The sequence below is a fragment of the Lipotes vexillifer genome, unplaced genomic scaffold (assembly GCF_000442215.2).
Source record: "Lipotes vexillifer unplaced genomic scaffold, Lipotes_vexillifer_v1.1 scaffold644, whole genome shotgun sequence".
NCBI lineage: Eukaryota > Metazoa > Chordata > Mammalia > Artiodactyla > Lipotidae > Lipotes > Lipotes vexillifer.
In genome coordinates, this window is record NW_006783288.1 from 3,145,830 (window position 1) to 3,168,313 (window position 22,484).

At 36.5% G+C, this 22,484-nt stretch overlaps 1 protein-coding gene across 1 annotated transcript in view; it reads left to right on the top strand.

Moving 5' to 3' along the window:
* The window catches only part of IFT74 (intraflagellar transport 74), a 79,276-nt gene extending 74,933 nt beyond the window's left edge, over window positions 1-4,343 (top strand). The window contains exons 20-21 of the mRNA XM_007455914.1: window positions 2,618-2,678; window positions 4,039-4,343. Of these exons, the coding sequence (XP_007455976.1) occupies window positions 2,618-2,678; window positions 4,039-4,157 (180 nt within the window). The 3' untranslated portion in view covers window positions 4,158-4,343. The remainder of the gene's footprint in view (window positions 1-2,617; window positions 2,679-4,038) is intronic.
* Window positions 4,344-22,484: the final 18,141 nt, after the last annotated feature.

Genomic DNA, 22,484 nt, shown 5'->3' on the forward strand with positions numbered 1-22,484 from the left:
TCTTTCCCTCACTTTCTCCCCAGCACTGTGCTAGTGGTTGGCACATAATAGGTGTCCAATAAGTATTTGTTGGAGGATTAAATGAAGCATGCGTGTCATATACAAAATCAGTAATTATGGTCTGATAAAGGTTGGTCATTCTCACATCTAATTATCTACATTAGCAATTTGCAACTATGATTTATTAATGCTAAATGCATTAAATTTTTTCTTCCTTCATGTAGTAATATGATGATGATGATAGGCAACCATCATTAACATTTTGGTATAATATCCTTGTAAATTTGTTTTCCTTTGCAGTTATATACCCTTAATTATATTGTTTTTACAAATAATGAAATCATTCTATGCATATGCTCTTTAAGCAATTGTTTTCTTAAGTGTTTTCAAGCTCTTTTTTTGATGATATTTTTATGGCATCAGCTATTTCATTGTGTGGATGTACCATTTAAGAAAAAGATAAACCTTATATTCTTCTTGAAAGGGGTGGACTCTCATCAGAGTTTGCCACAACTAGTAAAAGCTTAGAAGTCACTAATTTACATATTTCAAATTTATTCGTCAGTTACTCTGTCTCTACTTTGTAATATACAGGCCTGGATATAGACTTGTGAATAGCAAAATTATCCTAGTCTGTTTAGAGTGGGAATGGATACTGGAGAAGAAACATAAGAAAAAGTTTATGAGGCCATTGTCTTATGGTTCATAGGAAAAAATACTGATATTTCATATGGATTTTTGGCCCTCCTCTTCCACTGAATGGATGATTTAAAGAGGAAAACATTTGACAAACACAATTTCTTAGAGCCAGTCAGTGGCTACCTCATTTATTCCCACATTAAGTGCTAATCTTATTCGTAACCCCACGTACAGGAATTGGTAACATAAACCAAAATTTACAATGCTTCTCTGTATTATTTGTTGCCGTTTGTGAATCCCAACTGTTTGAATCACATTCTGGTCTCCCTATCTTTTGCAGTTATTTAGTCAAGAACTGGATTTTGAGATCTGTAATTTATACAATAGACCTTTTTTTTTTTTGAGTGGTTATTGATTTGAAATCATTTAAACACATTTATATTGGAACAAACTGTAAAACTCATAGGGGAAAAGCTCCTTGACATTAGTCTTGGCAACAAGTTTTTTATTATAACACGAAAAGCACAAACAACAGAGGCAGAAATAAATAAGTGGGTCCACATCAAACTAAAAAGTTTCTACACAGCAAATGAAACAACAAAATGAAAAAGCAGAATGGGAGTAAATATTTGCAAGTCATATGTCTCATAAGGGGTTAATATCCAAAAGATATAAAGAACTCATAACAGACTTGTAAAATAAGTTGTAGGGGAAGAAAGACAGATGTGTGCTTCATAACATCCTTGGAGCTTTAAAGGCAAGTAACTGAAATAGATGTATTATATAGAAGGAATTTGACCATCTGACACACTGTTGCTTTTATATCATTATTCATGTAGCACTTAAGGGGTCTGCTGCATTATAAGGCCACCCCTCTGTATGAAACAAAGAGGAAAAATTTGGTACTTGACTTTGCAAAAGGTTATTAGAGATTTATTGTCAAAAAGTGCTGACTGCTTCCTTAAGTCCATCTTAACTTCAAGGTTCTATCAGGGGAAGCTAGATCTGATTTAGTAGCATTAAGTCACAGCACATACAGTTCATATAATTAATTAGTTATGATTCATCCTAATATCTAGATTTATCTCTTTGGAGGAAACAATGGGATGGATGCTACATTAAGACTGAACTTATGCCCTGAAAATAATTTTAACATGAGATTAGAAAGAAATATTAATAATGCTGTTTCAATTATCAGCTTTTTAAAAATGATTATTACTTCTTGGAAATGTCCAGGCAGAACATTATTTTAATGTTTCATTTTTCAGACTGTCCTTTGTTTAGGAAAAAAAACTATGTGCATCTTAAAAAAGAAAGACCATAACCCAGAGTTACAAGGTTAATTAAATCAGAAAAACAATTTAATTCTATAACAGTAAAATTGTCTTTGGAGGAAGCAACCATCAATATAATATCCACATTAGCTTCCTGTTGATGCAGAAATTATTGTAACAGTGCCAGCTTTTTACCAGCCCTTTTATAATCTTCACACTGCAGCTCTGCTCTTATCACAGCCTGTGGAATTAGACAGGAAATTTAGCCCTGGAAATAAGGAAGTTTCTCCTATATAGCTGAACCTTTGCAGTATTAGAATATATAGTACTTTTGTGGCATTAGACCTTCAGGTTTCAAGGAGAGATTCCTATCATGTCCCATTCTTCTGTTTTAAGTTCTTTTAGGAAAGGGAAAAATAAAATCATAAATTGTCTTTCAGTTGGTATGTTCATTGGTATAATAAATAATTTCCAATTAAAGTAAACAGTAAACCTGTTGTCAAATTCAGCATTGTATTTATTATTGTATTACTGTTATTTAATTTTTTTTAATTTCTTTTTTGTCTATCATGGCTTTATCTTAATAAAATGCAGGGAGTTGAAAAGATTTAAAATTGGGGGTGTTTTTTTTCTTATCATCTCAAAGGGGTGTATAATTGTTTTGAATATGGGCACTGGTTAACATTTTTCTTTTGTGTTTTTAGCTTACAAATTTGGAGAGGAAGTGGCAACACCATGAGCAAAATAATTTTGTGATGAAAGAATGTATCCTTTAAAAAACTGCGAATGAGCTTGACCAAGTGATTTTTTTTAGGAATTTCTTTAAAGACTGAAATGAAATTAAGTTCAACATCAAATACCTAATATGTACAAAACACTGGCTAAACTATGTGGAAAATAAATGAATAAGACTTAGTTTCCATTCTATGATTGTGTGTGTGTGTGTGTGTGTGTGTGTGTGTGTGTGTACACCAAACTAATAGAAAGCAGACTGTACAAAGCCATAGTGCAGCATAGTGATTAACTGTACAGGTTTTAGAGTCAGGAGATCTAATTTTAAATATTGACTCTACTACTTATAGGTTATGGACTTTGGTCAGTTTACTTAATTGTTTAAATCTCAATTTTATCATCTCAAATACAGTTAATACTTCCTTCTCATAGAGTTGTTGGGAGAATTACATATAACCATATATATGTATATGTATGTATGCATGTATGTATGTATGTATAGTCATTTGTTGTTATTTATAATGCTGTACCTTGGATATCTGGGCAGCAAAGGGAGAGATAAGCCAAGTAGTGTCATGAGAAATTTGACCTTCAAGCTCATCTGTGTTTCAGCCAATTCAGCTTCATCTACCAAGATAGTACTTATGTCCCATCTTATTTCTATCAAGATAGTTCTTATATTCAGTCTTCTTGCTTGTCTTTTTGTATGGACATAGAAGGAAGCAGCTGCTGAGGACAAGTATTGTGAAGTTGTAAGAAACATTTCCCCAAATGTTGTTTCCTAGTCCCCTTTTGACCTATTTACGGACATCTCTGCTTAGAGAACTAGATCCTGACTCACTGGTTGCATAGGTTCTCCTCTAGGACACTACTGAACATCAGCTCAGGGCAGCATGGACCCCAGCTTACCTCCAGATGAGATGCTTTAAGTGCTTTATTCCCAGTGGTTGTGCAACTTATTTTAAAAGCAGAAGATTCCCATTCACAGTATGATAAAGTCCAGAATTCTGGTTTTGTGCAATATAAAGTAGGTGATTTTGAAACAGAGTGAAGTCTAGAGACTTGCCTGAAATCCTGTGTGGTACTCTAAAGGACATAGTTCTTCTGAACATAGAGTTGTTCTACGACCAGATTAACATTGAGATGAATAACATGTTAACTCTAAAAAAGATTTTATACCATAGGTAAACTTTTTTGAAACAAGTTTTGCCTGGCCTTTTAGGTTTCAATTGATGCTTAATCTGTTTTTTTAAATAACTATTTTAATTGTGCTTTTTTGTGCCATCTTCAGTTTTCAATAAGAAAAATACTAGTACAATTTGGGTCCTTTCTGAGTCACAAAATTAGATTAATATTTGTTTTGATACTGTTTCCCCTTAACTCATGTAATTAGTCATAGCAACCAAGAGTCAAGAGAGTGATTACCGGCCAATTATGAAGAATGTGACCAAGCAGATTGCAGAGTATAATAAAACCATCATGGATGCTCTACATAGCATGAGCAGAAACTGAGTCTGAACCAACTACAAGTCTCTAGAGAAATATCCTTTTGCTGCTAAACTTCATACATGCCGGCTGAAAAATAATAGCTTACCCTTGAAGAGTTTTACCTAAAATTTTTGAATGTTACAATTTTTGTAGCCTCTTTGAAGTGTGAAATTTTAAATAGTATAATAGTTTAATAAATAGTTTACTTATAAAAAAGTATCGTCTCCTTTTATATTTGTATTTCTTTTGCGTGGGTGATAAAATGTCTCAAAGAACCAGGAGAAAAACAAACTAAAAGTGGCCATTGTTACTCATTTAGTTTGTATAATACATCTATGGCAGCACATGAGATCGTCTTTTCATATTTCAAGCCTAGGAGGGGTGTATGGAGTATGATTCTGATTTAGCACTTATCAACCTTGCCAATTTTTGCTTCTGGAAAAAGTAAGAATAGAAGGGAGATATTTAGTTTTGAGCTTTACTTCTAAAATAGGGTATATTTGATGTGTTTTAAGACATATAAAGTCACATGTAAATATATAACATTTTTTATATATCAATTATTCCTAAAGATTTCGTATTAAGACTTTTAATCTTTGCATTTTTAAAATACTTTCTCACATGTAAATATTTGCTAGGAAAAACATGAAATTTAAAAGAAATGTACTTATGGCCGGCTCTTTTGGACTATGGCTACTGCTGTTCATTTCCACCCTGGAGTATACATTCACTCTTTAGTACTATAGGAGGACTTAAGTAGATTAATTTATAAGCATTGCTAGAACATTTGAAAGGAAAAGGTGGGAGAAGTAGAATTGTGTTATAGGAATCTGGGAGACATTATGGTAACTAAAGATGTGTCCTCTTTTTTGGGCAGGAATGAGTCACTTTGGCCGGCATAAAATATTCCTTAAAACTATCCTTCCTTCGCTCTGATATCATGTTAATCAAGTTATTCTTCTTCTCAGTATTCATGAAACAGAAGCATATTAGTTTCTTTTTTAAAAGGCTTTATTGAGATACAATTTATATATGAAAAAATACCGATGCATGTTACTTTCTTGAAGTAAATATTTATCATTAAATTATTCAACTTTAGTTCTGTGTGAGTTTAGGTAGAGGGGTGAACATTGTTGAGTTTGATTAATTCTGAATTACTAGTATGGCTGAAGATCTTGCACTGTGATAAATTCATTTAGGTGGCATTCATAAAGTGTGCTCTTCAGATCCTGAGCTCCTCAGATTTTTAATAGGTGTTATACCACCAAAGGATTCATAGTCAAAGGAATTTGGGAAACATTATTTGAAACAAAGGTAAATTGTTTTCTTTCTTCTTGACTGCTCAGAACCCTTAATGTGCTAATGTGCAATAAGTTCAAGAAGAGTATATACTATTAATATTAGGGTCTTTTTTTCTGAGTAGTGGGATTGTGGATCTTTTAATCTTTGTTGGACTTTCTGATATGTTCTCAAAATTATCTGTGATGTACAAATAATACTTAGATGTGCAATAAAAATTCAAATAAAGTCATATATACAGTTAGTACTTAACTTGTAGAAAGGACATATGATAGTTAAGACAACTCTGTAGTCATTGAACTAGAACTGAACCAGTCTTTACCCAGAAAGGAAGTAGGAGGAAAATTGCCTATTCATTAAATATATACATTTGCATTATAACAATGTGAAGTTCAGCAGAAAGAAAATTTCTTGAAAAAAGCAAGGTTCTCAACTTCCATTCTAAATTACTCATATATGATATTTGGGGAACATAATTGAGCAGGATTTCTTTAAACTAAAACGTGTTATCTGAGGGAAATTCTTGACTAATGTCTCTTCCTTCCTCTCAGAGCTTTTCAACAAATCCAACAAGAATATTCTCTCTGCTAGGATAGACCTGGAGGCTACTATCTGCATGAACCGGCTCTTCCTCAGTCAGTCACATTGCTCAGTGAGTTTCATTCCTGTTAAAATAACACCTTGTAAGTCATGTGGAAAGAAGCTGCAGACTGAACAAACATGCTGCATAGTCTTACTAATGAACATCAACATGGGAAAGTTAGCAAGTCTTTGTTTTTCCCATCCTTATCTTAATCAGTAAATAAACATGAGTTCTTTACACTCTTTTTCACTAATGGGAGTCCCTGATTTGGACCATATTCTGGTTTGTGTTAATGTGTAGAATTCAGGCAGGGTGAGAGGATTAGAGCATGGAGTAATGCTGTTCACACTAGGGATGAAAGAAGATAGAAGATAATGGAAGCTCCAGGGGTTCTTGCTGTCCCCCTGCCCAATTTCTCTGTTGTTCTTTCCTTTAGCTATATGATTCCAGCATAAACAACCTTAATAAATTAGAATGTTTAGGCTTGAAGTAAAAAGAAATCAAGATGGACTACTAGAGAGTACCTTTTTAAATAAAAGCAGGTTGTGTCTTTAAATTGCAGATTCATAGTTTGAGAACTGAGATTAAACATCTTTAAAAAGACCAGTTTTAATACAAAAGTAGAAAAGTTAGGAAAGACAGATAAAATGAAAACAAATTACTTCTGATCGCAGTAGTCTCTAGATGTGCATCTATATGTCTTGTCACACATACCTATTTTTCATTATATACTTACGTATTTTTAATAAAATTAATATACTGTTCTTAAACTTACTTTTGCTATTTATAGTTTTGCAAACATTTGTTTGTGTCATTATATATTCATGTACAACAACATGTTAAATTGCTGTGTATTATTTTATTATAGGAATACTTTATGAAAACAAACGCCATGTTATTGAATGAAGTTTAAGGGGTGGGGTTAAGTGTAAGCTTTGACTAAGGTAACTGAGTTTGAGTCACAGCTCCACTACTAACTTGTCATATGACCTTGGGAAGTTACTTAGTCTCTGAGTTTCAGTTTCTTTATCTATAAAATGGAGTAGTAGTGCTTAACTCATAGGATTAAGTCAAAGAGTATGCAGGGTCCAAGGCTTTTGACACAAAAGGCTCTCAGAAAGGTGGCGTGCTTAGCAGTGTGCAAGAGTGCTTGTTTTCCTGCACTCTCACCACTACCTGCATTTTCCAGGTTGACGTTGCACTACCTCATTTGTTTTAGTTTTTTTAAGTAAACCAAACTGCCTCCATTACTACAACTAGAAACCTTGTGTTTTAATCAAGAAAGCACAATGCAGTATGTGTTTTCATACTAAAAAAAGAAAACAAAATATGATTTTTAAAACTCCATTAAAAATATTAATTCATTATAACTTTGTAATAACAAAAGCTTAATGCTTACTGCTTATATTTAGAAGATAATAGATTGTACTTTGCTGCCTCAATATCTTCTCTCATAACATATTGTAATGAATTGCTGCTCTGAAACCTGACTGTATAACCTTAAGGGGCATAGGAATAACCTGTGTATAAATAACCTAGTCAGTAAACAAGGCTGTTCTGCCTGGTCACTTTATCGTCCTCGAGGTCAGAGTGATTACACATAAGGAGAAGCTGTGTCATGGGAGGGAAAATAACACCCATTGGAGAGTCTAGTATAGAAGAGAGTTTGGAGGAAGCATGAGTCAGAAGGATTTGAGTGGTTTCCTACCTAAAAGAGGCTTAGACACACTAGATGAGCACTTCACAAGAAAAATATAAAAACTAAAATGAGATTTTCAAAATTAACTTGTTTTATTTCCAAATCTTTTTGTAAAACGGTATTCTTACCATGATAACAACATAGTAATACCATGGAAGAAAGCAAACTTAATTGATTAGAATTGTATTTGGCATAGGGTCAAGAAAGAACTGCTATTAGCCAAACTGAAATATTATTTTTGTGTTGTCACTTTCAACAGATAAACTCACCCTATTAGAGGAAGTCTCAAATGACATGACGGTGAAAATAGTTGGAAGGCAGCTATGCTCATCACTATACCACCAAGGCTAAAGGTGAAAATATTTGATACAGTCCATAAGCTCAACCTGAATTTTTTTTTTCTAATCAAAGGAAACCACAGTTCATTTTAAAAAGGCTCTCTCAATCTTTAAACAGCTTCTTGTTAAAATGAACTTTCCCTCTCTTTACTGGAGTGAGGGAGGGCCACCTTAGAGGCCAACCATTACCACTCCATCCCTGCCCCAGCCAAGGACAAAGCAGGGACCTTGTGTCTCAGGATTAGGGGAAATGGTTAAGAAGGAGAGGAAGAGAAAATTGCTTTTCCAGCCTCTCCAACTTCCCATGTAGCCTACAGAAAAAAGCAAGCATCCCTTGGGAGGAAATAACAAAAGTGCCAAACAGTAGATGGATGGATGAAGCCTAAATCCCTGCAGAGCACCAGAGCTCTTGCCTTTGTAAGCCACATAAGCTCTGTCCCTTGCTCATGGTGGTTATCAGAAGGCCAAATGGACACTTACTACCAATTGGCCCTACCTCCCTGGGGGCCTCTACCCTTGAAGATGTTCCTTGGCTCAGTTCCTTTTTCTGCCAGAAATATCAAAGTCAGAGAAGGGGGGCTGGTGAAGCTGTAAAAGTCCAGCTGCCTTGTTCCCTTTTTCTGTGGCACACTTGAGGTAGCCAGTTAGACCATAAGAGGTATCCATAAGAGACCCTAAGAAACAGCTAATTGAAAGAGGTGTCAGGTAATAGATAAGCAACCTTCTTACAAAACCACTCACCACTGTATTATCTCTAAGGTGCCCCCATGTCAGCCAAAAAAAATGATAAAAGGCCTCCATAAAATAAACATTCAAAGTTTCTGTGATCCAGTATCTTTTTTTTTTTTTTTCTTGCGTTATGCGGGCCTCTCACTGTTGCGGCCTCTCCCATTTGCGGAGCACAGGCTCCAGACGCGCAGGCCCAGCGGCCATGGCTCACGGGCCCAGCCGCTCCGCGGCACGTGGGATCCCCCCGAAACGGGGCACGAACCCGCGTCTCCTGCAACGGCAGGCGGACTCCCAAGCACTGCGCCACCAGGGAAGCCCGATCCAGTATCTTTTTATTGGGCACAGATTAGATTTCCAGGACAGGTTTTCCGTATCACATACTACTCTGTCTGATTTGTCAGACTTTTGATTCCTAAGAAATTTCATGACCTCACTGTGCACTGCCATCCCCCTCCCTAAACAATAAGCTCAACAAGCCATATCTCTTAATTATCTTCTCAGTAAGTATTAAGGTATGACCTGATGAAAAGAATTTTTTAAAGAGTATATTGGATTGATTGTCTGAAATTCCATACCAAGCTAATGTTTTGACGTTATGTGGTCACAGCCTCAGAAATGCAAACAGAAAGGACATTTCCAAATAAAGACTGGAGAGGAGATTTAGCACTAACACATGGCACCTCAGTAAGGAAAAATCGCTGGAATTTTGACTGCCACACGGGTCAGACCCTTTGTCCTGTCATCTGACTTTATCCCTGTTTCATCCATGGTGCTAAAAGCATCCACCATATAAGTATAATTAGTCATTTCTTTAACTTTCCTCATTGAAGCAGCTGTCTGCAAAGATTTTCCTCACTTACTAGAAGAGATAATCCCCCTTCATATAACCCAAGCTAGTCATACACTTCCTGTGGATCTCTCTTCTGCTTGTACATAATGATTGAGGAATGCAGCATAATGGAAAAGGCATGGGACTTTGAGTTTGAAGAAGCACCCATGCAGCTCACTAGCTGAAGGACTTTGGGCAACTCATTCAGTCTCCCTGAGCCTATTTCCAGGGTTATTATGAGACTCACACGCATCTAATATGTGTGAAATTACGTTAGTGTATAAAATACTATATAAATAAAGTAGTAGTTACTATATTCCTTTCACTTGTACCACTACCTGCATGCAAACATCTGCATCAGTACCCATTCTTCCCTCTCAGAAGCATAATTGTCCCTTCTCAGAAGCATGTCTTAGAAGCATAGTTTCTAAGTCTTTCTAGAAGTCCCCTCTCTATTCAAGACCAGTTCCTACACTGGTGCTCATCATATCCAGTCCAGATTCGTTATGAATCTTTATTTTCTATCTTTCATCTCCTTCTTCCTATGGCTTTAGCCTCCTCCATTGATTTCATCCTCTCAATGCAGAAACACGTTCATCTTCCTCCCATTATTTTCACATTTGAAGTTCTTAAAAGACTAGTTTACTTCATACCCCAAGCTTTTTTTCCAAACACTACTCCCTCTACTCCACTGAAATTGCTTTTGTTAACGTAACCAATTCTATCTTTTTTTTTTTAACATCTTTATTGGAGTATAATTGCTTTACAATGTTGTGTCAGTTTTTGCTGTATAACAAAGTGAATCAGCTATATGTATACATACATCCCCATATCTCTTCCCTCTTGTGTCTCCCTCCCTCCCACCCCCCCATCCCACCCCTTTAGGTGGACACAAAGCACCGAGCTGATCACCCTGTGCTATGTGGCTGCTTCCCACTAGCTATCTATTTTACATTTGGTAGTGTATATATGTCCATGCCACTCTCTCACTTAGCTCCAGCTTACCCTTCCCCCTCCCTGTGTCCTCAAGTCCATTCTCTACATCTGCGTATTTATTCCTGTCCTGCCCCTCTGTTCTTCAGAACCTTTTTTTTTTTTTTTTTTTTAGATTCCATATATATGTGTTAGCATACAGTATTTGTTTTTCTCTTTCTGACTTACTTCACTCTGTATGACAGACTCTAGGTCCATCCACCTCACTACAAATAACTCAATTTCGTTTCTCCTTATGGCTGAGTAATATTGCATTGTATATATGTGCCACATCTTCTTTATACATTCGTCTGTCGATGGACACTTAGGTTGCTTCCATGTCCTGGCTATTGTAAATAGTGCTGCAATGAACATTGTGGTACGTGACTCCTTTTGAATTATGGTTTTCTCAGGTTATGTGCCCAGTAGTGGGATTGCTATCTTAATTACTAAAGTTAGTGGACTCTCAGGTTTTATTCCAGTAAAACTTCTGTGTAGGGTTTAAAATTAGTAACCACTACCTTCTTGAAACTTCGTCTTCCTTTGCATTTTGTGATATCATTTTCACTTAATTCTTCTACCTTTTTGTCTACTCTTCATTCTTTTCCCCAGGCATCTCTTCTGCTTCTACAAGAGGCTTAGAGAATTTTAGCTTGCCAAATTGAATTCTTTCTTTTTGGCTATTGGAATTATCTCAAAGAGTCCTATGTGTCAGTCTGATTTCATACTTTGATAATGATTTTGTGATTAAGATAACTATATAATGAAAATTGGATCATGACTACTTATTTCCCATAGACTTCTAAAGTGTCACTAGATGTAGATAAATTTTAGTACAACTAATGAGTTCAGTTGTGGCCTCATCTAAAGGTAAAAAAAGCCATAGTAGCAGCAATGAAAACAACAAAAACCCCATTATTAAACATTCCCTGAATGCTATTGTTATTGTAAAGTATTGCAGTCATTTGAGCATCTTGTCCTCATCTGGTACTGTTGGGCCACAAATATTTTCTTCTCTCTTTAAGGTAGGCACCAGGTAGTAGGAAACACTTCTCACTCATTTCTACTAAACTATGAGGTCTTTCACCAGGCTGTAAGCTCCCTGCAGACAGGGATTATGTCTTAGTCATCTGCATCCTCTCTGCCAAGTGGACCACTTGCCACATAAGCTCACAGTGAATGCTTATTGAATTGAATTAGTTTGGTTGGGTTACACTAAGCCAAATTGAGAAGGCATGAGAGTCGCTTTGGAAAGCAGTTTGAAAGTGTCTTAAAATGGTAAACATAGAGTTACCATGTGACCGAACAGTTCCACTCCTAGGTATATGTACCCGGGAGAGTTGAAAACATACATTCACACAAAAACTTGTATACAAATGTTCTTAGCAGCATTATTCATAATAGTCTAAAAATGGATACAACCCAAGTATCCATCAACTGATGAATGGATAAATAAAATGTGGTGTATAAATATACACAGTGGAACATTATTCGGCCATAAAAAGAAGTGTAGGGGCTTCCCTGGTGGCGCGGTGGTTAAGAATCCACCTGCCAGTGCAGGGGACACGGGTTCGATCACTGGTCTGGGAAGATCCCCCATGCCACGGAGCAACTAAGCCCGTGTGCCACAACTACTGAGCCTGAGCTCTAGAGCCCCTGAGCCACAACTACTGAAGCCCATGTATCTAGAGCCCGTACTCCGCAACAAGAGAAGCCACCACAATGAGAAGCCCGCACACTGCAACAAAGAGTGGCTACTCACCGCAACTAGAGAAAGCCCGCACACAGCAATGAAGACCCAATGCAGCCATAAATAAAATAAATTAAAATAAATAAATAAATAAAATGGCCTGGCACTTAGTAAGCTTTAAAAAAAAAAAAAGTGAAGTACTAATATATGCAACAGTATGGATAAACCTTGAAAACATGCTGAGTGAAAGAAACCATTCAAAAAGGCTACATATTTTATGATTCTATTTATGTGAAATATTCAGAATAGACAAATCCATAGAGACAGAAAGTAGATTATTGGTTGCCTAGGAAGGGGATGGGAGAGAGTTGGGGGGTGCTAACTAAAGGTACAGTGTTTATTTGCGGCTGATGAAAATGTTGTAAAATTGATTGAAGGGATGTTTGCACAACTCTGAATATTTTTTAGAATCATATAATTGTACACTTTAAATGGATTTTATGATGTTAATTATATCTCACTTTTAAAAAAAGAACACTAATAAAAGGGAACCTTATATAAATCTAGACTAAAAGTCTTTGGTTAATGTGGAAGTGACTCAATAAAATTACTCATTATTATTTTGTTTTAAATGAGGGGGCATAGTAGTTGTGGGACAACTCTTGTTGAGAAGCCGAAATGTCAAAAATTATGTTCTTCCTCCCTAGCACCACTATTGTAATCCAAGGACAGCTTTTTGAAGCTTATTCAAAGACAGGCCAGGTTTCTGTTCCTCTTGGGATATTTTGATGATGGATGGATGGATGGACAGATCAATCGATCGATCGATAGATAGATAGATGGTTACACCACTTGGGAAAAAAACAAACAAGTGCAAAACTTGCCCTTCTGTAAATGTAATTCAAAAAGAGTTCTTTTTTGTGGATGTTTGGAATTCGTAAGAATTTTCATAGCTTTTCTGTTATCATACTTTTGACATCTCAGCAATTGATTCTGTCTTTTCTTTTACTGTGGTTGAGGGAACATCTGTTGAGACTCATCATTTAGGCTCCCATTTGCTAGCCTTTTTTCTAGGGTCAATGATTTGTTTATTTCTAGGCAGAATTTTTTAAAATAAAATGACCATTGCTTCTCTAAGAATGTATACCAAAAAAAAAGTAAAAGTGAAGGGATAACTGAGTCTGGTACAGACTTAGAGCACCTGTACAGCTGGTACAATTGTCAGTCATTTTAAGCTCTGTGGAGATGCACCTGGAAAATGGGGGACATATCTATCTACTCTTCCAGAGAGAACTAGTGATTACATAGATAGTGCTTTAAAAATGTTTTGAATTAAAGATATTTTAATGCATAAATATACTGTAACTCATTCAAACATGTCTATTTAGGAATGAAGCTCTTTGATCTTTGACCCTGTAAGAGGAAATACTGCCCTGATAATTTAGAACAGTGCTGTCCGATAGAAATATGACATGAGCTACAAATGTGAGCCAAATATGTAAATTTTTAATTTTCTAATACCTACATTAAAAAAGTAAAAAGAAACAGGTGAAATGTTTTAATATATTTCATTAACTTTATATATCCAAAATATTATTTCAACATCTAATAACTTTAAAATTATTGAGATACTTTATATATTGTTTTTCATTCTAAGTCTTTAAGATTCGATGTGTATTTTACACTTACAGCCAATCTCAATTCAGACTGGCCACCTTTCAAGTGCTCAATAGCAGCATGTGGATAGTGGCTACAAACTGGACAGCACAGATTTAGAATTTAGAACTTTTTATTCGGATTATAGCAAGGGGATGAACCATAGGAGGAAGCCAAATGGCAGTTTTGTTAAATAGAGGAAGACTGTCCCATAAGGAAAAAAAAAAACTTTCCTATGTCAGATTATATCTAAAGTAGTACTTTTTGCATTTCCTTTGATTACTCTTAAATTACTCTTACAGGCATATTTCATTGAAAAGTAACCTTAATTGGTCAAATGAAGAAAAAAATATATGTAGTAGTTAGAAATATTTAATTATTTTCTTCTGAATGGAATCTCTGAAAGAATCTGACAGGCCAGATCTTCTGTAACTTCAGTAATTGAAAAGAGCAGAGGGTTTGTGAACTGTACTTACATTTAATAACTCCAGTATTCAAAAACACTTTGCAACCTGTATTCTATGGTATAAGTATTTTACATGATGCCAGTATCAATAATATTTTCTTCATTTATCCATGTCCCTAGATAGTAAACTTTAATTGCCAGAGTTGAAAAGCTTTGAATTACAGAGCTATTCTAAGAAAGCCTCTAAGCTGAGACCTTCTTTGGAAAAAGAAATCAGTACAGGGGAAACTTCTTCTAGTTTCTCCTCCAATGCCCCAACTTCCCCCATCAAAAAATAGTATATCTAAAAGTCTGTTTGACTAAGTATACCTTTTATTTAAAATCATATTTACATTGGGAACAAAAAGAAAGTTTAGATGAAGTTATAGACGGTTCTCAATAGGGATTTATTTTAACAGCATGATTTTTTTGACACTTAGCAAATTATCAAATATTGTTATTTAATAGTGTGTGAAATAGGCTGGGTTACACAAAAAAACTTACATTGCAGTCTGCTACCTCTTGAGCTCTGCATGAAGCTCTCCCTGCCCCCTTCCCAGCTACACTCTGGCTCCCCAGGCCTTCCTCTCAACCTCACAGATTTCTGGCACTAGTATCAGCAGAGGAAAGACTGAGGATGAAGGCAAGTGGATTAAAACAATGGGGAAGGGAAGAAGACAGAGTAGGCGAAGTACCTTGTGACCTTAAAATAACGAGCCACATTTTCCTGTGTGTCTGGTGAACTGTCTTTAAAGACAATTCCAAAAAAAAAAAAGCTATAAAAATATTTAAAGGCAACATCCTTCAGCTAGGAGCCTGCCCTACCAAGTTGGCTGCTTTGAAGCTCAACACACATCTGAATTTAACTGAAAAGCAGATTTCAGTGCTTTTGGAAGGTGAGGAATGGGGGTGAGGTGAGGATTAGTCTTACTGTTTGAAAATCGTTTATAACTCATATTACAACCTATTGAAATAATTGATAAAAGAAATAGTGTTCCCCCTGCTCTAAGCTATTATAAAAAATAATAAGGTCTTCTTGGTTGAGATGGAAGTAAATTTCCAATTTTGTTTATTCAGGGTAAAACTCTGCTGTGTGCCTCTAAACTTTTCAAAAATTTTCAGTTTTTTTTTTTTTTTTTTTTGCGATATTTTTTTTTTTGCGATATGTGGGCCTCTCACTGTCGTGGCCTTTCCCGTTGCCGGATGCGCAAGCTCAGCGCCCATGGCCCACGGGCCCAGCCGCTCCGCGGCATGTGGGATCCTCCCGGACCGGGGCACGAACCCGTATCCCCTGCATCGGCAGGCGGACTCTCAACCACTGCGCCACCAGGGAGGCCCAAATTTTCAGTTTTTTACACGGAAACAACAACATAGTGAATGACCAAAAAGTGAAAACTTCAATGCAAGTAAGATTTCTAAGTAGCTGTGGTACACAGAATTAAGATTTTGATATCCTAATCCCCAGAACCTGTGAATATGTTACCTTACATGGCAAAAGAGACATTGCAAGTGTGATTAAAGATTGAGATGGGAAGATTATTCTGGAGTATCTGGGTGGACCCAGTGAAATCACAAACCTCCCTTTAAAAGGGAGGCAAGAAGGTCAAAGCCAGAGAAATAAAACATGAGGGTTAGAAGCAAATGTTGGAATGATGTACTTTGAAGGTAGAGGAACGATCTATGAGCCAAGAAATGCAGGCAGCCTCTGGAAGCTGGGAAAAGAAAGGAAACAGAATCTCCCCAGGGCCTCTAGAAGGATTTAAACCTAAGACTTCTCAGACTTCTGACTTCCAGAACTGTAAGATAATAAATTTGTGTTGCTGTAGGCCATTAAGCTTGTGGTAATTCACTACAGCCCAGATTTATGCAACATATGCCACAACCCTCTGCAATTACTTTTTCACCAATTATAGTTTCCATCCTCATACTTATTTGTTATAATTTCATTGCCAATAGCAGGAACTTCTAATGGTGTGAAGTCCATCATATGAGGAAAGCAAAACGTATCTGTATATATAAAGCCAAACATACCAGCAAGTAAGGCTGCCTGCTTTCATTTATCAGATTCATTCAACTAATGCTTATTGAATAAAGAAGTGAACAAGACCAACAAAATTTCTGCCCAGATGGAACTTACATCCTAATGGAGGAATAAACAAACAATGCAAGTTCATGTGATGATAACTTTTCCTGGTAAATGTCAATACTGGCTGATACTGGAAAATTAAAGTGTCTCTTTGTAAAGCCAACTGCCAAGTTCATGAACCCTTTACTACCATAAAATATGTTTTTCCTGAGTCATTCAAGTAAAACCTCCAGGGGTTCTTCAAGACATCTCATCTATTTCATATCAACTTTCTCAAACTTTATGGGATAATCAATTTCTAAAGTGATTAAAGGCATAAGTGAATATCAGAGCTTCTGTCCCTAGGATCCATCTCTAGCCTAAATGCGGTGTTCTGACCAACATCCCAGAATAACCCAGGACTGTTTAGTCTCACATTGGCTCCAGAATGTCTGTATGAGAGGGCCTTAAGGATTGTAATTTCATTGAAAGTGTGGCTAGGAGACTTGTCTTAAAGCTGTATTTGACTAGCAAGCACACTGTTTATTTGGGGAATAGTGATATAGATTGGGGGTGGAATTCAAAAGCTTCCCCTAAGCTACTCTTTGGTACTGCCACTACAACACAGGCAACTAGAGAGCTGAAGAAGATCTAGTTACTGCCATGGGCAACTTGGGAGAAGTTCTGGTCCAAATGAAGGGAAGGTTGAGCTCAAGGGAATCAAAAAGCACAGTTAGCTAGACATATGGCATGTACCAACCAAGTTCTCTTAATGTGCTGCCTTTGCATTACTTGGGAGTAGAGCACCTCCCAACAAAATGTGGAAGTATACTTTTCTTACCTTTATGCCTGAAATAATTAACCAGTAACTATCTCAAGTGACTATAAGTGATATTTAATGGAACTGCACAGGTAGTTTCATACTATCTATGTTTTTGCCCAACAAAATTAAACTCCAAGTAGGAAGTAAGTCTACATGCAAAAACATTTAAAATTAAGAGACATCCTTCAGGGACTTCCATGGCGGTCCAGTGGTTAAGACTCCACGCTCCCAATGCAGGGGGCCCGGGTTCGAGCCCTAGTCAGGAAACTAGATCCCACGTGACACACCTAAGACCCAGCGCAGCCAAATAAATAAATAATATATTTTTTTAAAAGAGACAGGCTTCATTCCTTTCTTTCCCTTAACTTTTATATTCAATTTAACAGCAGCTTCTAAAACTTTATCTCCAAAATATCACCTGTTGGGCTTCCCTGGTGGCGCAGTGGTTGAGAGTCCGCCTGCCGATGCAGGGGACACGGGTAGAAGTAACTCAATCATGTTGAGCAGACCATAGCATGATTACAGTGGTTCTCAAGGAAGGTTAATATGACATTACAATAGAGAAAAAAAAAAAAAAAATGTATATATATATATATATATATCATCTGTTTAGTCTATTTATTTTCATTTCTTTTATTTTATTATAATCCCAGTTCAAGCCACCATCATGTTTTAGTTAGACCTTAACTTTGTTCAGTTAAGTAATTAGTAAGTTATTAATATTTTGTCTTTTCATATGAATGACATTACAAATATGATAAAAATAGGTATTACATGTATGGTGATGTCGTCTTTGTTTCTTTCTTCAGCCCCATAGCCCAGAACTAATCACCACCTTAAATTTGGTGTTTATCACTCAAGGCTGTTTTTATACCTTTACTCGATATATGTGTTTATAAACAAAATATAGAATTGTTTTTTATGTTTAAAACATCTATATAAAAGCTATCATTCTGCACCTTTTTTTCGACTGAACATTACTTTGTTGAAAGCTATTCATGTTTATTCTTACAAATCTTGTCTATTCATTTTAATTGCTGTGTATTGTATTCCACTGTATGAATAAAATACAACCTACTCTTCAGTTTTGCTACTGATTGATGTTTAGGTTGCTTTATATTTTTCTCTATTACAGTGCTCTGGTGAACATCCTGGTATGTGACTTTTTGTGCTCATGCATAAAACTTTCATTACTTGGGTGTAGAATTGCTAGATCATAGGGTATGCATGCACATTTTCAGTTAGCTCTTTCCAAAGTAGTTGTGCTGATTTACAGTCCCACCAATCAACTCATGAACTTGGTATTTTCAAACTTTAAATTTTTTCAAATTGTTGTTTTAATGGGATTTCCATGATGACTAGTGAGGTGAAGTATCTTTTCACGTGACTCTTGGACATTAATTTTTCTTCTTCTGTGAATTATCTGTTCATATCTATTACTTATTACTGTTTTGGATCCTAATTATTTACACCATATATAGTTTAGTTATATCTATATCTATATATTGATATATATCTCCCAAATATCTTCTCTCAGTCTATGCCTTATCTTTTCACTTTATATAAGATGTTATTTGTATTTCAAAATTTTTAATTAAAGTAATTTTTTAAAATTATTTCATTTATTTTTTATTTTTGGCCGTGTTGGGTCTTCGTTGCTGCATGTGGGCTTTCTCTAGTTGTGGCCAGCGGGGGCTCTTCTTCTTTGTGATGTGCAGGCTTCTCACTGCGGTGACTTCTCTTGTTGCGGAGCACAGGCTCTAGGTGCATGGTTTTCAGTAGTTGTGGCACACAGGCTCAGTAGTTGTGGCTTTCAGTCTCAGTAGTTGTGGCGCACGGACTCAGTAGTTGTGGCACACGGGCTTAGTTGCTCCGTGGCATGTGGGATCTTCCCAGACCAGGGCTTGAACCTGTATCCCCTGCATTGGAAGCGGACTCTTAACCACTGCGCCACCAGGGAAGCCCCTAAAGTAATATTTTTAAAACACAAATTAGATCACAGTCTTCCCCTGCTTAAAACCTCCAGTGACCTCCCACTGCTAAACATTTTGCCTTGACCCACAAATCTGTTCTTCATGATCTTGGGGAAGCCTTTTCTGATCACCCAGTTGAACACAGCCCCCCTTCTCCCACCCAGCAACACTCTATTTACATCATCCTGTTTAATTCTCTTCCCAGCACGTATGTTTTTATCTCTTCATGGTATGTTCTTCAGTGTTTGATTAATTTCCCCCACCCCCCTGCTACCCTACTCCAACCTAACTAGAATTTGAGCTTCATAACAGACAGGACTTTGTCTTTTTTACTGTGGTACCCACCAGTGCCTTGAACAATGCTAGTGCACACTTAGGTTTTTATTAACAAAATGAAACAATGACCTTACCATAATTCTGTACAGTTTGTAGTATATATTGGTATATAATAGAATGTGGACCCATCCTCAATAATGCTTAGAATAATGCTTTGTATATGGTAGGTTCTCAACAGATATTTTTTGATAAATGGATGATTGTTTTTGTCATTATCATAAAATTCTGAATTAAGAAACTTATGCTCAGTGTTAGATAGTAAAAAAAAAAAAAAAGTGTTGCATAGTGAACAAAACTAGATAAGCAGCATTCATCATAGCATTTTTCTTGATGGGGTTTCCTTCTTTCCAGATATACTGCATATCATAGAAGGCCTACAACCAGACTTACATCAGCTAAGAAGTTTGGGATATCACTACAACAGCCTTTCCAGGAGAAGAAAGGGTTACAATACAGAGGAAATCTGGTTTCAGAACAATGGGGAGCACATATAGAATAGTGGTTAAGAGCATGGGTTCTGGAGGTAGTCAAATCCGGGTTTTAATCCTGGGTCTGCCACTGGTTAGGGTAACCCAGAGCCACCTACCTTCTCTAATTCTCAGTTTTAGCAACTGCAAAATAAGGAAAACAATGTCTTCTTTATAGCATATAGATGAAATGAACTGATACAGTAAAGCATCGGCACAGTGCCTGCCACCAAAGTGCTCAATAAATAGTAACAGTTAATATTATTAAATGGAAGTTATTATATATTCCCAGATGTTATATAATGGAAATACAGAGATTTTAACTTTTAATGGCATTTTAAGACTACAGTCTGGTTATAATGTACTGAGGAATACTTCTTCACTGTAAGAACAAATTGCCTTAGATGATTTACTTCCTGTCTTGACTTCTAGTTTTCATTGATGAATTATTAGAGATTTGTACAAATTTCAAGCAATATTGACTAAGCTTTTTATTTTTAAAAGTTCATTACTTTACTGATACATTTATATAAATATACATAACATTTTAGATAATGCATAAATGTGATCATATACATGTTTTCATAGTGCAGTTTTTGTAAAAATATCTCTCTCCCCCTTCTTTTTTTTTTTTTTTTTTTTTTTTCTTGCGTTATGCGGGCCTCTCACTGTTGTGGCCTCTCCCATTTGCGGAGCACAGGCTCCGGACGCGCAGGCTCAGGGGCCCAGCCGCTCCGCGGCATGTGGGATCTTCCCGAAACGGGGCACGAACCCGCGTCTTCTGCATCGGCAGGCGGACTCTCAAGCACTGCGCCACCAGGGAAGCTCTCTCCCCCTTCTTGAGCCTCTTTACACCCCATTCCCATAGTAGCCCGTGTTAATAGCCTAATATGTACCCATCCATTTTTTTCTCTTGATTTATACAATTCTGTGCAAACTTATTCATTAATATACTTATATACCTATGCAAATACAGGGTTTTTTGATTATTAATTTAAAAAATGAGACCATATTCTCAAGCATGTTGCTTTTCTCACCCAGCAATGCCCAGAGGAACAATTCACTTGGGTATAATGTGAATTCACATTTTAATGGCAACACAATATTCTATGATTTAGATATAACATTATGTATTCAGCAATCCCCCAACTGCTGAGCATTCATTTCGTTTCCATTTCTGACACTACAAATTATGCTACAATAAACATATTTACATGTCTTTATCTACTGATGTGTTTATTTCTTTGGGACAGATTCCCAGGAGAAGGATTCCTAGGTTGGAGGACATGTTTATTTTTAATTTTAATAGATATTGACAAATCTTTTCTACCAACAGTAAGAAATGTAAAAACATTTTGTGTCACTTTTACAGAAAATGGCACTTGTACATAGTAGTGTTGTAGCAATAAATGTGACATCTTTTTTTTAAGAAAGAACGATAAACTTCTGGTAAGGAAGTTTCAAACAAAAGAAGCATTCCATTGGGCTATGTCCTCCTTTTTTAATTACTGTAATTAGAAAGTCGAGTTGGGTAGGGGATGGGGGCAGGGAGCAGGAGACTTGAAGAAGAAAGGGTGATGAAATAGAAATCCTTCCACGTTTACTTTCATCAGTAGGTGACTTTCCCCTCCACAAGTGGGCTGTCCTAAAACAGGATGTCTGAGCATCCTGGTAATACACGGTCGTATGGCTGTTACACACTTTTTCTTGCAAGTTCAGTGGCTTCGCATTCTTTTGGCTAAATGTTTTGTGGTGTACAGAATGCTGAAATATAACACTTAAACATTTTCCACTAATTTCCTCTGGTAAGAAGATAGTCTATCATGTGAAAGTTTAGATGATGCTATCAAGTCCTTCAGGAAGTTCAAAGTTAATTGCTCAGTTCACTAAATTTATAGTGTATCTTTGTAGGCAGTAGAATAAAATACCATCATTTACTTATTGGAACGAAAAACATCTTGATAAATTTATCAAACTGTTCCTGTTAATAGGAAGAACACTAATAGACGCTAGTTAGCATTTTGTTTTGTTTTGTTTTTGCGGTACGCGGGCCTCTCAGTGCTGTGGCCTCTCCCGCTGCGGAGCACAGGCTCCGGACGCGCAGGCTCAGTGGCCATGGCTCACGGGCCTAGCCACTCCGCGGCATGTGGGATCTTCCCGGACCGGGGCACGAACCCGTGTCCCCTGCATCGGCAGGCGGACTCTCAACCACTGCGCCACCAGGGAAGCCCCTACTTAGCCTTTTGAAAATTTCTCCTTTAGTAATTTCCATGAGGAAATGTGAGTTCTGTGCATAGTAGATATATAATAAGTAAGAAATATTCATATACTTAATTTGCACATTTACTTTAAAAATATGATAGAAAGATGAAAATTGGCTAAAAAGGAAACTGGTCAAAATGGTAAAAACTTAAAACTGTAAAACCTCTTTCCTACATATCAGCAGG